This window comes from Tupaia chinensis, unplaced genomic scaffold (assembly GCF_000334495.1).
Source record: "Tupaia chinensis unplaced genomic scaffold, TupChi_1.0 Scaffold149851_1, whole genome shotgun sequence".
In the NCBI taxonomy this organism is placed as follows: Eukaryota; Metazoa; Chordata; class Mammalia; order Scandentia; family Tupaiidae; genus Tupaia; species Tupaia belangeri.
The window spans coordinates 1,490,516-1,508,359 of NW_006209696.1; the positions used below are offsets into that span (position 1 = coordinate 1,490,516).

At 36.0% G+C, this 17,844-nt stretch overlaps 1 protein-coding gene across 1 annotated transcript in view; it reads right to left on the reverse strand.

Annotated features, from left to right (window-relative positions):
* The window catches only part of EPHA6 (EPH receptor A6), a 983,118-nt gene extending 965,470 nt beyond the window's left edge, over positions 1-17,648 (reverse strand). Inside the window, exon 1 of the mRNA XM_027769481.1 lies at positions 17,474-17,648. Coding sequence (XP_027625282.1) covers positions 17,474-17,576 — 103 coding nt within the window. The 5' untranslated portion in view covers positions 17,577-17,648. The remainder of the gene's footprint in view (positions 1-17,473) is intronic.
* Positions 17,649-17,844: the final 196 nt, after the last annotated feature.

Below are 17,844 nucleotides of genomic sequence, written 5' to 3' on the forward strand. Positions count from 1 at the left end.
GGGAAAGATCAATAACCCTCCTGGGGGATAGTCATGCAACAATACCTTCCCCTCCATTTTCTTTTCAGTATCTTGGATATGAAGGCACACAAACACCTAGAATGATTTTCACAGTGCCAAGTTCAGGACTCAAACCCTGCAGCCAGTCATGTGGGATCCAGCCACCTTAAGTCACCTGCTGGGCCTCAATCTTTTTTTTTTTTTTTTAATTAAATGGGAACTTTTATTACTTTAAGGAAAAAAAAAATTCTTGGTAAACAAATGACACTCAGTAGCCTTAGGTCACGGGTGAGATATTTGGTCTGTGTGCCTATATCTGAAGCTTTGCTTATGAGATGATGTAGAGATCTATTTCCTGACCCTAGTGACTCCAACCTGTATGCATAAGTTACTTTTTTTTTTTTTTGGACAATTTCTCTAGATCTGGAATTTTTGCCATGCATAAGTGGAAACTTAATTGTTAGTGATGGCATGTGATCAGAATGAATCCTCTAGGTGCTAAAAATCAGGAACGATGAGGTCAGTACTCTGTTGGATATCAGGGGAGGCGGTCTAGGTGGGTGTCACTGCAAAATGTATAGGGAATCTCAGCATGTGGAGCTGTGCAGGTGTTGGGGAATGAGACAGAGGTGATCACCCAGGATAACAGAGATGGAGACAAACATAGCCCTGCTCCTTCACTTTTTTTTTTAATCTATTTTATTTTTGGCTGGAAATTACAGTCAAATCCCTGATTCAGGTGGGCAAGCCATTCTTCGAATTCACTAGGTGACACTAATGTGTGTGTGTGAAGCATATGAAACAGAATTTCACACTGTTAAAGCCTGTACTTTTCCTTTTTCATCTCTAAAATCCACCTCCTATACATTTGAACTATATTTCCTGATAAGGGTAGAGCACAAATAGTAAACACATAGGAAGCTTTGTCTCTTTTTCTTTGATTTATTTGCCTTCTGTAAACTTTCTGTAGTGATGCCGTCATGCTAGATAGAGCCATGTTACTTCCCCTGAAGGGATTCCAAACTCATTTTCAGGCCAGAAGGGAACAGAATTCCTGACCCAGCTGCTGTTCTAGATGGCTTATACAATAGGGCAAAGTTCTTGCAGAACCCCACCTAAACTGGTATCTTCAGGATTTTTTTTTACCCTTAGTTTTAAATGTTTGGTGTTTTTTTTCCTCAGGTGGTTTTTATTCCTATTTCCTAGGTTCTTTTTTTTTTGTTTCTCTAGTATATATCAGACTCATGAAGTTTTTGAGGTGAAGATGGTGGGAGTGGAAGTTAACAACACAGCCACAAAAACAATCTCAAATAGAACAGTAACTGTCATCATTTTTAAATTTGTCTTCTTAGACCTCTTCAGTCATCTCAGAATTTCCACCAGTCTCTTCCCCTTGCAAGCCTTCTTTCCTTGTCACTGTCATCTTTCTTCCCCTACTTATCTCACATGGAAATTTGGGAAGCCTGCTGGAAAACATTCCTTAGGTCCAGTCCATGTCTAGGCCTGGTGGTTAAGGAGGCTGGAACCCACACGGCTGACTTGGCGGTCTGAGTCCCTGACACAGCAGCTTATAAAAAACATGCCAGGCATGTGTGCATATATGCCTCAACTCCCAGTAAGAGTGGAAAAGGGATTATAATGTGACCCTTGCCTAGGAGGGTGATTTCTCACTTCCTCTCTCTCTTCTCTTCTCCTTCTCTCTCTTTCTCTCTCTATTTCTTTCTACAGCAAGTACACACACCCTATACCAAACATACCCCATAAAACTGTGAAGTCTCTCAAATACATTATACACTGAGGAATGAAGGCTAGGAAAGGAAACTTCCTTGCCTTCTCATGGAGCATCATCCTCAATTCTTATTCAGATGCCCAACCCTTGTTCTACTGCTTTCTAGCTTTTTTCCAATCAAGAAGTTTCTCAGAGCTTAATATTAAATGACTATATATGTGTATCAGGTCAAGATCAGTTCACAACTGCAGTAAAGCCATGTGCACTTCTTTTGTGTCAGCCTCATTCTTTGTAGTAAATGCACCTCTGAGGCTTAATAAGCCTACCTTCCCAGTTTTCTGTCTTCCACCTTAACTAGATGGGTGTCAGCCATTCCTGTTCATGTGGAAATAAGGTAAGTGATTTGGGTTAACTAATATTGAATAAATCGGAAGGCAAGAAACCCCACTTAAAAGTTCCATCAACTGTAATTCTACAGACTACCTTTTGTCAGAGAGCTTATCATGTGTATACGAAATACCTATACAGTGACTGGAAAATGGGTATTATATTTCCCAGTTGCCTATTAATCAATGTGTACATGATTCTTCAGGAGTACCCTTCAGAAAGAGAAAAATAAAAATGGAAAAACTTGAGAACTGAAGCCTCTCTTGCTATCCAAGAAATAAGCATAATTAAATTACAACTTAGGGAAAATACTTGGAATTAACATAACAAATGAAAGTGGTATATAAAGTACTCAGCTACAACAAAAGCAAAACCCATAATCATTCCAGTTTAAGAACTACTGAAGATAAATTAAAAATATTCAATTCACATAAAATATTCCCTCCTTTCACACTGGAATAAACTAAGTTCATGTTTTAAATCAGAAAAGGAGAGCAACTGCACTGAAAAGGATAATTTTGGACTTACATCAGTGACAAATATATCAGAGAAAGCGGTGATTTTTCTTTAGTTTTATGGTACCATTTAAGTTTCCTGAGTTCTGGTAGGTACCACATCAAGAGTGGACTTCCAACCAAACTAAAGGTGAATTTGGAGAAGGGCCTCCACATCATAACGAGTGCTGTATGTATGTAGGAAGGTGTACATAAAATCATAATCTTTGAGAACTAAGGTATCAAAACTGAATATCTCCTATCCTGTAAAGTCTAGTTATAAGTCAGATTCTGACAGCCTAAGTAAACAATGTACTGTAAGAGAAGAGAAAATAAGGATTTATGATACATACTCTAACACAAAATAAAAAATAATTTATACGACATAGCAATTAGTAATCATATTTCAGGTATAGTGCAATGATTAAAGAAGACTATTAATTTAACTTTATAAAAATATTTATTTTCGTAATTTAGAAATGATGCCTGCACCAGGGTTTTATAATAATGACAAACCTAGCTGTATGCAAAACAATCAGTAATTCATTAGCTTTATCAGCAGATCTATAATGTTTTTTTTTTCCAATTAATCAATTATTTAAAGTCCATCAGGCTTATCAAAAGATCTGGAATTATTTTAATTATTTCCAAAAATATAATATCCATTATGGGAAAGGGAGACATATCATAAAATGTTTGATTTAAAAATAGTAGTAGTATTGGGGCCGGCAAGTGGCATGGTGGTTAAAGGCGCTGGATTCCCACATGGCCGACCACGGTTCAAGTCTCGGACGTGGAGCCTTGCTTTCTCACTTCCTCTTTCTCTCTCTGTGTCTCTCTGATCAAACTGGAAAATAATAACGATATAATAATAAATTAAGTTAAATATATAAAAAAGTAGTATTATTGTAATGTAGAAACTAGATTGTTAGTTTTCAGTGCTTTTTGACATTCTAAATGTACAAATCTAAATGTCAACAGCTAACCATGGGTAATCTGCTATTGATTTTTCTGTTTAAAAATATCAAGTTCTGGCAGCAATTTTCACATCTATGTGCTTCTAAAGGCACATTTTTCAAATACAAAATAGGGGATCTATCAAACAGTAATTTAACTAATTTCTAAAGATAAATACAAAATAATGATGGTGATTTCAAAACTCTGAAGCACAGCTAAAAACAAATATTTAGTAAATTTGGGAAAGGGAAAATTAAAATTAAACAGAAATAACATGTTAGATAGCAAGTAAATATTTGAAGAAACATTTTAAACTGCATATAATGTAATCATACCATCATTATCATCGTGCATTCCTCTGAAGGTAAAATTATCCATGGATAAAGCCACATATAATTTATTAAAATTTAGAATTGCCACTATATTTTTAAAGACAGCTTCCATCATTAAACATAATTCTCTTTTTCTTTTTTTTTTAAGTTTTAAAAATTTATTTTTTTATTTTTATTTTTTTGACATGGGGTGCATGTGCTCTCCAGAGTGTTAGAGAGAGACAGAGAGAAGGAAAGTGAGAAATCACCTCCCAGGGGGGATGGCCATGCCCCAAGAACTTCATTTTCCTCCTGGGATCATGTGGACACATATGTCCCCAGTCTTTTTTTTCAAGCCACAGCATCCTGGACTTGAATCCTGAGGTCAGCCATATGACACTGGTACCTTAATCACTGCCACCTGATGGCCCAAACAACACTGTTTTTAAATAAAGATAAAACAACAAAAAAGTCAAGTTATACCATTTATAAGTTCTTTGCTCAGTCTAAGGCATTACTCACTTGACTATTTTTTAGTTTAGATGAAATACATGTTTTAATATTTAAATGCTGGAAAACAAACTCAAACTTAGATAAACCTTAAAATTTTCAGACCAAAAAAAAAAAAAAAAGAGTGAGAGAGAGAGAGGTTTTTGCTATAGGACATGTTTGCTCACCAGAAAGACAGAGAGACAGAAAGTGAGAAATCACCCCCCAGGGGGGATGGACACACCACAATACCTTCTCCTTCATTCTCCTCTTGGGATCTTGGGCACGCACACACGCACACACACGCACCCAGTGTGAGTTTTAAGTCACTGGGTCCACGACTTGAACCAGCAACATAGCCATTGCAACAACTGCTATTTCCAAAAATATTTTTATATATTCATAATGTTAAATGTGAGACTCATTTCCTAATGCCAAGTGCATAAATTCAATTTTATAACACTGTCCTTGGGTGGCAGATCTTATTTCAGATAGTCACAGAAAGCAAAATATTGGTCAGGACCAATATTTTGAATTAATATTTATTCCTATTATCTCTATATATAATATAAATAGATCTTTAAGTCAATATTTTCATCTCTGTACACAATAATTCACAGATGGAAACTTAACTAGAGAACAGCTAAATGCATAATACTATGATATATAAATTAATGTTTTAATTATTCAGACATGAAAGAGCCTCATCAAATAAATCTTAAGCTCTTAGAAGCTGGGAACAGTGGCTGGGCTCTGTATTTCCTATGACCAGAACAGTGAAAAAATACTGAGTGTAAATATATTTTATTTATAAATTGGGTGAATATATTTTTTTCAGTATGAGAATGATATAAAAATGTTTATGAATAAACCATACAGAATAAGAACTGAAGTGTGTATATTTAAGTAGTAGCATAAAAAAAATCAAGAAACCAAAATTGCAAAGGTAACTACAGACATACAGAAATAAAGAAGTATTTAAGAAACTTTTAGTAGGACCAGCAGATGGTTTAATGGTTCCATTGCTGGACTCCCACTAAGCTGACCATTGAGTCTCAGACCTGGTGGCTTAAAACTCACACCAGGTGCATGTGTACCCAAGAGCAGAATGGAGAAGAAGGGACCATGGGTTGGGCATCCCCCATGGGGAATGATTTCTTGCTTTCTGTCTGTCTCTCCTGCAAGCGCATGTGACCTAGAGCAAAAATTTCTAAGAGAGAAAAAAAAAAAATAGGAATACAGGGCCAGCAGGTGGTGTGGTAGTTAAGGAATGGACTCCCACATATCCAACTGCCCTATAGCAAAAAATCTTAAAAAACCAAAAACATAGTAAAAACATACTAACATTTTCATCTGATTTTAAGGTTCATTAAAATATTTTTTGGGGAAAAAAGAGACCATTTAACTTTAATAAGTCTTTAAAACTTTAGAACACTATCCTTTGAAATAAATGCTTAAATTTTAGCTGCATATTTCTAGGTATTAGGGTTCCTGGAAAATCTATAAAACAATACATCCATAAATAGATTCCCGGTCATGAACTAGTGAATATTATAAAATTTCTTCACATGTGTAATTCTTATTAAACAAACTAGCAAACATATGTTTTAATAAACTGGATGAACAACATTTTTTCCTAATCTATGAAATGATGCTATTATATTATGCTCAAATATAGTATCATAAAAATAACAATAAAATGGGACTGTGTTAATTTTTACTTACTTTTAATCTATGTTGAGCAATATTTTATACCAACAACATATACTTTCAAAGATTTTTGGACTCCTTTTCAGATAAAAATTAAGATTTCCCTTCCAACTTTTCCCTCATTAAATTGAGCATATAAAATATCCAGGTGGTAGCAAACTTCCCTCATTAAGTGTTCTAGTATTTTAGTATTCTAAAATGTTCCTGGGTTTTATTGTCCTTTGTTGTTGTTGCTGTTGTTGTTAAGGCATTATGCTGATTGCTAACAAGTGGACCAATGCATAGATTTTTATATTATTTAAGAATTGATGCAACTCTTTCATGATTTTGTGCAATGGAATCTGTCTGCTTTGCTATTTCTTGTCACACCTAGTGGCAACTACTAATTATTTTCACTTGCATTCACAAGACAGATATTATTTAAGTATGCTTTAACTACAAAGAAAGAGTAGAAGCATTTTCCAATATAAAGAAAAAAAATTACCTAGGATTCTTTGTTATCAATAGGCACCTCTATATTTGCAGAGATCAAAGAATCCAGACCAGAGAAATACTGAATATATATAAATTGAAAGAATACTTAACCATTAGCCTCCCTTTAAAAATAATGCCAGGATTCAATTTTTTTTCTTACCTCTATTTTTCTTTAATCTTTGGTATGTTTATAGCTATTCAGCTACTGCATTATATTTAAAAATCAATTTCACTTGTGTGTGGTATCAATTCTTAGAATACCTTATTTATTGCCCTCCAGATAAAGTCTCTAATTACACATTTGCTTTCAATTACCTTTAACAATATTACAGTATCATAGCAACATGAAGAACAATATTTATTTATTTAGAAGTAAAAATCAAGGTGCCATTAAGATATAATTCAACTTAAATCTGGGAACGATCACTCTAATTATCCTTAGATAATTCTTACTCCGAATATATAGTAATTGAATGTTTGCTGATTTCCTAGTGCAGAAAATTTTATTAAGTTGGTTTAAAAATTTATTAACTTATTCTAAATATAATTACCATAGATAGGCAGATAAATATATATTTAAAATTTTTTCCATAGGGCACAAGCACTTGCCAGTGTCAGAAAAAGTAAAATGTGAGAAATTATCCCCCAGGGGATATAACCACATGGAAATTCCTTCTCCTCCACTCTCCTCTCAGGATTTTGAGCACTCATGCACACACACCTGACATGATTTTCATGCTGAGGGGTCTGGGCCTCAAACCGTAAGTCTGTCATGTAGGATACAGCTACCTTAACCATATGCTATCTGCTAGCCCATACTTTTCTAAACAAGGTGTAATTCTTATATTAAAGTGCTGGCTCTGGGAACCAGCAGTTAGTGTAATGGCTAAGTCGCTGGACTCCCACTTAGTCGACCGCGGTTCGCGTCCCGGAACCGGTGGCTTAAAACTCACGCCGGGCGCATGTGTGTGCGTGCCCAAGATCCCGAGAGGAGAATGGAGGAGAAGGGATTGCGGCGTGACCATCCCCCCTGGGGGGTGATTTCTCGCTTTCTGTCTCTATGTCTCTCTCTGTCTGTCTGGCAAGCGCACATGCCCTATAGCGAAAATCTCTCAAAAAAAAAAAAAAAGTGCTGGCTCAGCCTGCTAACACAGTTGGTAGCAAACTGGAATTCAGTGCTAAAAGCTACATGGCTAACTGCAGGTTCAGATCCCCAGGTTGGCCTGAAAATTTGCCAGGCATGTGTGCCAATGACTGTGACAAGCTGGAGGCCTGGGGAAAGGGCTGGCAATGTGATAACAGGATGCTTTTCTCTCTCTTTCTCTCATATGTGCACACTCGTTCTCTGTCCTGTAGAAAACTAATTTTTTTAAAAAAGCAAGTGCTTTTCTTAATTCAAGATGCTATAATCTACAGTTTACGCTTGTGTTTCACGTTATCACAAACCATCTGTATCATAATACAGTACAGTCATCTGAAAGTCAAAAGTTACTCTACTATTGGTAAATCAACATAACAAAAACTGTATATGTAAGTACTTATATATATTGCCACTTTTTATCAGAACCAGATATTCACAAGGATAGCTAACATTACAAAAGTAAAAAAAAAAAAAAAATTAAATAGTTCTACCTTCTTAACATCTCTTTCAAGGTGATGTTATCTCACATCTCCTACAATTAAAAGTATGGTATATACACCTGAAGTTATGAAATGTAGAGCAATGAATTTGCTATTGTAACACCAAGCACAGGTCACCAAATAGGTCAACAACTAGCTAGAGGACCCAGCAATTTTCTGGGAAAGCAGCAACTTTTTTTTATTTTTTTTTGTTTTAGAGATTTTCACTGTAGGGCGCGTGCACTCGTCAGACAGAGAGAGACATAGAGACAGAAAGCGAGAAATCAACCCCCCAGGGGGGATGGTCACGCCGCAATCTCTTCTCCTCCATTCTCCTCTCGGGATCTTGGGCATACACGCACACGCGCCCGGCGTGAGTTTTAAGCCACCGGGTCCAGGACACGAACCGCGGTTGACTACGTGGGAGTCCAGCGACATAGCCATTACGCTAACTGCTGGTTCGCAAGCAGCAACATATTTTTCAAGACATGGACATAAAGCACATACTTTCATATGAATACTTGTTCCAAAGCTCAGTTAAAACATATGCTCACTGCTATATGAAACAGGAAAAATCATCATCAACACGAATTATATTCTAATAATTAATCCAGCTAAAATAAACATTCCAGAATAGGAAGCCTAATAGCCTTTGAACAAAATCTCACTTCACATGTCGGTCCATAACAAGCCATAAAATGTGTGAAATTCCTGTTTCCATACACAAAAATATGTTAGCAAAATGCATATTTATACATTTTATTTTCATATAATTAAATAGAACATCCACTGATCCATAAAACTAACATTAGAAGATTCTTATGAGGCCATTTACAAATAGAACACATTAAAAAATAGCATTTCTTTACTTCCTTTTCTTTTGTGCAATCTCATTTACTGTAACATTCTTCAGCCTATGACTAGCTGATGGCATAACTCCCACATAGTTGACCCTCGGTTTGAGTCCCAAACCCAATGGCTTGAAACACACCAGGTGCATGTGTATGCATGTCCAAACACCCAACAGGAGAATGGAGGTGAAGGGATTAGAGCACGGCTATCACCTGTGGGGAGTGATTTCTCACTACTGTCTCTCAGTCTCTGTCTTTCTGGCAAGTGCACACTCCCTATAGCCAAATCTTTCTCTGAAAAAAAATTCTTCATCTTCGAACCAGCAGTTAGTGTAATGGCTATGTCGCTGGACTCTCACGTAGTCGACCGCGGTTCGTGTCCCGGACCGGGTGGCTTAAAACTCATGCCAGGCGCGTGCGCGTGCATGCCCAAGATCCCAAGAGGAGAATGGAGGAGAAGGGATTGCGGCGTGACCATCCCCCCTGGAGGGTGATTTCTCGCTTTCTGTCTCTCTGTCTCTCTCTGTCTGTCTGGAGAGCACACGTGCCCTATAACGAAAACCTCTCCAAAAAAAAATTCTTCATCTTGGCGGGACCAGCAGGTGGCGTGGTGGCTAAGGCACTGGACCCTCCCACATGACCAACCAGGCTTCAAGTCCTGAATCTGGTGGCTTGCTTTCTCACTTCCTCTCTCTCTCACTCTCAACCTCTGTCCCTCTCTGGTCAAATTAAAAAATAAATGAATGAATAAATAAATTAAATTATTAAAAAAATTCATCTTGTTAAAATCATCAGATAATGAAGAGTATATATCAATTAAAGATTACCAGAGCAGAGATTCTAGAGAACAGATACTGAGTTCAATAACATAGCCTTAGTACTTAGCATAATGCCTGATGTTAGTACATGGTTACTGAGTGACTTATATTCTTAACTCTGAGACAAAATAGAATAAAACAGATACTACTTCAAATTAATAGTACATAAATATGTTATATTATTAAGGTCGATCATTAGTTTTGGTACCTATTTTCATATAACAAGTATGTTTTTAAAACTTTTAAACATGATTATGTATTTGATTTTGAGAAAATAGACATATTTCTTGTTAGATCTGGATCAGACCAGAAACCCTTCAATGGATCACATATTTTGGAAGAGAAAGTTATTCTTGAAGCCTTATTTATGCAAGTACACTGCCTTGCATATAACAGGCTTTCAATCAATGTTCACAGAATTAATTATTTTATTTAGCTTTAGAATGTTTATATTTAAAAACTGAAATTTTATATATGAAATCATAATGTTTACTGAAAGGGAATAACTGTAAAAAATAGTATTTCTGCAACATTCTAAAGGACTATCATCAAATTTAAGATTTATTATGTTTAAATATATACTTAGGAATATTTAGAAATGTTTAAATGAAGTATCTGCAGAGATCAAGATTTCTAAACATATACTAAATATACATGTGTGTTAATTTAGGAATTTTCATGCTTCTGTATAGTTAGTAATTATTTTCATAGAATATTCTTAAATGTCTACCTAAAGTCATGGGTAATTAACTGAGCTTAACATTTCTTAACTGAAAGTCTAAGTTTCTCCCCCTGCTCCTTCCCTGAAGAATATATCCTGACATCTAATTTGCTAGGACTCATAAACTTTCTGAACATTGATTTGTTTCTCTTTATTTAAATAAAAAAACCCAGAAAACTAATAAAAATATATGAAAACACTTCCATTTTATTTACTTAAAAAAAACCAGAAAACTAATGGAAATATATGAAAACACTTCCATTTTATTTACCCTATCACTTAGAATTTGTTTTAAATAACAAAAACATAACAAGCAATAAATAAATGGGTATATATGTCAAATCTTTAAATATTGCTCTTTAGTTCCCAAAAACTAAACTCTGAAGGATTACTGTATTTCTTTATGAAAATATATCTACCTAGTGATGCCACTAGCCACTCTTAAAATAAAATTATGGAAACTTATCCAGTTAGAAAAGCAACCATGGCATTGTTGATCCAAACTGAGTGTATATTGAGTACAATGATTTGAAATAAAATTGTACTGTTAAAGTTATGTTTTAAATCATAGGTTGAACTGAATAAAGTGAGAAATAACTATCTCACCATTGCTATATATTTTTGTTCTATCCTATACCCTGTCACTTAGCAATAATTAAACAACAAGGACTTTTTGTTTGTTTGTTTGTTTGTTTTAAGAGAAATATTTTTTTTTTTCTATAGGGCATGTGCACTCGCTGGAAAGACAGAAATACAAAGCAAGAAATCACTCCCCCACTCAGGGGGAATAGCCACACCACAATCCCTTCTCCTCCAGTCTCATCTTGGAATCTGGGGCATGCACACATACCCACCCAGTGTGAGTTCTAAGTGCCCAGGTCCAGAACTCAAACTGTGGTCAACTATGTGTGAGTTCCACAATATAACCATTACTCCATCTGCTGGTCTTAACAACAACGACATTTTAATAGAGAATAATGGTACATTTTCTTGGGCTCTGTAAAAAGAACATGGTGAGAATGTTGGCTATCTACATTTATTTCTCAGTAAATATAAAAAAGTCTCATAAATTTTACTTCCAAAATATGAGAGGATTTCAAAAAGTTTGTGGAAAAATTATATGACAATACAAGTTTGTTGAAAAAAATGAAATTCACATATGAATTTTTCATAATATAGCTTCTATGATCTTTCTTTTTAAAAAGAATTATTTTATTTGACCTCCTAATATATTTATTTTTAATTTGACCAGAGAGGGACAGTGTTCTTCTGTGTGTGTGTGTGTGTGTGTGTGAGAGAGAGAGAGAGAGAGAAAGTGAGAAAGTAAGTTGCCAGGTCTGGGACTCAAACTATGGTCAGCCATGAGGGAGTCACATGTCGGCCCCCTATGATCTTTCTGCAAACCTTTTGTATATCTCAAATCCACTGCTATCTCTCTATCTCTTCAAACACTGTTCTAGGCCAACATAACTCTTTTGGACAACTACAACAGACTCATAATTCTACTCACTACTTCTAGTCATCGCTTTGTTCACTAGCCATAGCACTTCTAAAATGTCAATTGGTTCATTTTACTCAGTAGGTTAATATTTTCCTGCAGCTTTTTGTTTTACCTGGAATTATTTAAAAATTCTGTTCTTCATGGCTTTTTCTATCCCCTGGAGTCTAGTTCAAACCTTTTTTTTTGCTTAATTCCAAGCACACTAGACTTAGTTCTTCAAATGTGTCAAGCTCATTTCCCTTCAGAGCTTGTTTAGCGGTTCCCTCCAGCTGTAATGGATTTCTACCCACTCTGTACAATTAACTGTTTTCCTGGAAATAAGGCTGTGCTACAAATGGGCCTTCCCAACTGGCCCATTTAATATAGTCCATCTCCAGTATTCTCTTTCTTAATGCCTTTGTTTCTTCATCCATAGAATTTCTACAAACGTGATTGTTTTATTTATTTGCCTAAACTCCATGAAGGCATAGAATACGTCTTCCTTTCTTATCCTTCTCCCCCATCATCCAATAATATTCCAAAAAAATACTACTCAATAAAATATAGTAAGAGTAGGAGTAACATATCTTCGATTTTTCTTTAAAGAAATAATCTTGGTCTAATGAAATTACAAGTTGAACAGAACACTGTAGCTATATAAGTAATTCAATCCTTCAGTTTGAAGTTACTTGATAATGTACCTTGGACACAGTAAACTCATTTTGATTATTTAGCTATACATATTGATCTCTGCCATGTTTATATTCCCAAGAAATATTGAGCTAAGGATACAGTTAAGAAATGTGTATTATTGTTGGGATTTGCTTGATGTGCACTGTGAAGTTGGATGTTTTCTTTCACCGTTTGACAAAAATGGAGTATGTAGACAGAAGTGTGTGTGCAAGTCAGAGAGGAGGGAAAGGGAATAGAGAGAAGGATATTGAGATTGTGTGATAGGGAAAAACGACTGGAAGAGCGAAATAGAAGAAATTGTGGTATTTCTCTCACTTACATAGTTTATACTAGCAATGATTAGTGAAGGAACAAACACTAAGCTTTCAACTCTAACACTCTTCTAACATTTATTTATTTTATAATTTAAAATTAACACAAAAGTAAAAAAGATGTAATTGAACCATTAATTTTATTTGTACCATTAGCCATATATTTTCCCATTTGTAAACCCACATAAAAGATCTTTATTCATGGACATTTCTTTTATGATAGTCTTCTACTAAGTTAATTCTGATCAGAAGAGGAGAGCCTTAATGAACACTATATAATTTCTGTGAAAGAAAAAGTTTTAGAACTACTGGGTCTGTCAAAAAAAAAAAGAAAAAGAAAGAAAGAAAAAGTATTTTATCTTTCTATTTTGGATGCTAATCATAATGACTACTTCAATGACTTCTTTCAACTTGTAAATGTATAATAAAATTACATTCTAGGTTTTATTTAAACTTAGGTATAACAACAAGGCATAAGACAACAATCTCTTGGATCATTTTAACTAAAAATAGCTATCACTGAAAACTAATTTAACCTAAAATAGGGTCTTTCAGAAATATTTTTTATAGATTATTGTTTCCTACCTTAAGTGTTTATTTGTTTGTTTGTTTGTTTGTTTTTAGGTTTTTGCCATTGGGAATGTGGGCTCACTGGAGAGAGGCAGAGAGACAGAGAAAGGAAAAGTGAGAAGTCACCCTCAGGGAAGATGGCCACCCCATAATTCCCTTCCCTATTCTCTATTTTTTTTTATATTTACAAGTTTATTTGAACATTCTCAATTTCTTCAATTTCTCCACTGATAAAAATTTATGAGCAAATTAGATCTGTTAGGAAGTCAGCAACACTTGTAGCAGTTCAAGTAATATTAGAAAATGAATTGTGTTATTGAGTAGACATTTTTCTGCTTAGGTGGGTTTTATATCTGCCTCAGTGGATTTTGCAGTCAATTCATTCACATTAATAAATTCAACGAAATTAACTAGTCACACTATTGTTTTGCTTGTTTATTTCACCTGTCACTGAATTGCCTGTTAAAAAAAAAAAATCCCAATTCACACAGCTTGGTACCAAGTTCACTGTACTCATGTACCCAAACCATACTTTAATAAATTGAGTATGCAATTCGTTGTTTTTAGATATATGAGCCACACCCTGAACGATGCATCAACTCATTTAGGCTATGAAGTACTATTTGCTAAAGTGGAGTAATCTTTGAGTAAATGGACCTTCAATGGCTACTAACCATGTAATTGATATGGTTAACTTACACATGAAGTAAGACTGTATTTTATATTTACCTAGGTGTTGTCTATACACGATGAAATCGCTTGAGAAGATAAAATTTATATTTTGAGAAGATAAAGCCTGACTTTTTTCCCATTACCAATATGTACTTAATACTGTGGTTTTAAATATAGGGAAAATTAATGGAACATGACAGAGATTTGAACACGAATCATGTTTTCACTTATTTAATCAGATGAAGTGATCTAGAAAGCACCTTTACTTTCTGATTGATTCAAGGAGGGTTGGGTAATAGGAAGAGACTCCAATTGATTTATTTTGTCTTTACAGTGCACAATTTCACAGTCAGTTAAAAGACAAGAGATCTTTCCCATAGTCAAGTTACTCTCAGCACCATGTTAAAAGAATGAGGTAATTTACTATTTTGTCGCCACTGTTTCACACTGCCTAGGTATGAAGCACGGGGTACAGGAGGTGGAGAGGGTGAATCCATTCATTTCAATTATTAAAGATTTTATAACATTTGTGAAAATGGGTAACTAGTGGCAAAAATTTTACTTTGTGAGTGTTCTTAACCAAGGAAGTTTTATAAAAATAAATTTTATTCTGTGTAAAATAACAAGCTTTAAGAATAAAACGTTAATTCCATTAGCTTTTAAAGTAAAAGTTACTGAGAAAATAAATGTTACCTAACATTATTGATATTTTTATGTATCTAAGAAATCTACTTTATATTTTACATTAATGTTTCCATACTGTTTACATGAGATAATTCTATAATGTTCCATATTTCCAACGTTTATAAATTAATAAAATCTTTCATGTCATCTATTTACACAAATTTACACAAAGAAATTAAAACTTAAGAACGAATCCGTAGTCTGTAAAGAATACCATTTAGAAGTCTGACATTTTATTGACCATGAGTGGGATGGTTTCAAGATTTGAAAGTTATCTCAATTTATTATCAGAAAAAAGTTTCTAATAACTATGACTTTAGGCTTTCAGTATATTATAAATGATCTTTATGTCAAATGAAAAACAGCTGATAGTGTCTCTATGTACTTCCTTTGAAGACTCACCCTAAATTTTACTCAATTGAACCTGTAGGTACTACTTTATCCAGTGTCCATGTGTATTTTTATGCATAGCCTGTGTTTTTAGTACATTAAAACATTTTCAAATTAAATGTTTAACTAGACAATCTTTAATGATCCCACTTAACTGATTGCAAAACTCAGTTAATACTTAATATTCGGTAAATTGATGAACTCAATCCAATTACATATTTTTGGTATATATTTTAGGTAAAAACAACTTTAAATAATACTAAGGAAGCCATTCAAATAGATAATCAAATAAAAACTACTCCAAGAGGTTAATAATAATATCTCCTCGTAAATTTAATATAAATTACCTTTCAGGCTGTGCTTTCAGCCTGACCTTTCTGGTAGACTGGCACATCAGTCATCTGGAGGTTCAGATCTGTGTTGTATTTAGATGAGCATTGCCAAGGCCTGGGGTGGTTACTGATATATCATAGGTAAACAGATAAATGTTGATTTAGGGAAATTACTGCATGGGAATAACTGCTGAAAACTTCTAGGAAACTGGATTCCCACAGTATACCTCTCTTTCATATCCTTAAACATTTAACATAAAGTGCAATATCAATGTTTGACTTCCTGATTATAAGAAATTGATTTCTCTCTTTACAAAATAAATGTCAAGTTAATAATTACATGTCATTTGTAACAGCCTTCTATTTTCACAGAGGTGAAGTAACTACCCCATTCCATACTGAACACCAATAGTCCTTGAAGACGAACGAGGATGTGGTGTGAAACGTAAAGCACACAGAGGAGGAGGGCACTTATGTGATGGGTTCTCAGTGCTGGCAGCTATACGTGGGCTCCAGATTCACATACGGACTATGATGCATGGCAGGTTAAAACTATAGTCATAACTAGGAAATGTCAAAAGTAGCCATCATGTGAGAACCAAGTTTTACTTCTGAATAATTGCATTTGTAAATAAAATAAAGCAAAATGGTCATATGTTTATGACAAAAAAAGAACAGTGTTGTTTTACTTGCCATCTCTTAGCCTTCTCTCCTCCTCGAAACTGTACAAAATTCACTTTTGTGACTATGAATTATTTCCAGATCCTAAACATGCCTTACATGTTAAATGGAAACTATAATTGACAAGTCTTACAAAGTCTTTAGACCATTGTGACATAACAGGTGACACTGGAGGTCATTTCAGTGACAGTGACAGCGCCTATCCAGGTACATGCTGAAAAACTTGAAAAACTTTGATGGTTGTTCCACACTTCAGCTTAAGAGGAATTAGAATTTGCAGGTGAGTTTAAAAAATAGACCTTTAAATAGTCATAGCAGAAATTCAGATGTTTCATAAAAATTGAATAAAACGAAACAAAATACTCAGATAGTCAAATCTGGCCCTTCACTTTTCACCTACTATTCACCTTCACGCTACCACTTTACCCACAGTAACAAAGTCCTCCGAAATATTGGTCAGCGATGTGATTTTATGAACAGGATATTCACAATTTAAAAATTCACACCTAAAGCTTATCTACTCTCTTCCCAAAGAAAGAGAAACCACTACTCAGATCTGTGTGCATCTGGTCCACGAGAGATTTGGAACAAGTCTACACATCAGGTGGCCCGGACGGTGGACACCGGGCTAAGGCTTGGCGCGGTGGCATGAAGTTACTGGAAGCAAGGCTGGTAACTGGTCTCAGGGTGTAGGGTGCAAGTGGAGCGATCTGCCTTTCAAGAACGCATGGGAGACAATCTGCGAGCGACTGCCATGAGTCAGAAGTTTCCATTCAGTCTGTGCCACCGAGCCTGACCTCCGGTGGATGCAGAGTAGGGAGAGCGGTCCTTCGTCCGCCAGCGCTGGGACCCAAAGGTGCTGATGCTCACGCATCCGTTTAAAGACATTTGGGAGCACAAGGGCTCTCAGCTCAAGGGGCCGCCGGTCCCGGGCGGTTGTCTACAGGGCTCTCCGGTTAGAGGACATTCTTTACACCCTCATGTGAGGAGCCAGGAGAAACTGACCCCGGGACGAAGTTACCTGCAGAAGCGACCGGTACATCGGACCTCAAAGCTCCCTCCTCCTCCTACCCTCCCGCTTCCCCGCTGCGTCCCTTACCTTGGTTGCTGGAGACGTGACTGCAATCGCCTGGCCAAGCTGTCAGCAGAGGCAAGAAGAAACCAAATTGCAAAAGAAATTCCCGGACTTCGCAGCCCCCCATGGCTCTCCTCGGCTCTCGCCTCCTCCCCCTTAAAGAGAAGTGGTAGTAGCGCAGCCAGGTGTTCTGCGCAGGGTGGTGGTCCCGGTCCACGTCTTCTTCCTCCTCCGCCTCTTCCTCCTCCACCCAGCCCGCAGGGGGTGTCCCGGGGCGCCCCCCACGCGAGGCCCCGGGGGCAGGGCACGAGGGTCCAGGCTGCCCAGGTGCAGGCGCAGCTGCTTTGGCGGAGGACGCTGCCTGCGGGGCCGGGGGGGTCCCAGCGGGTGGGGGG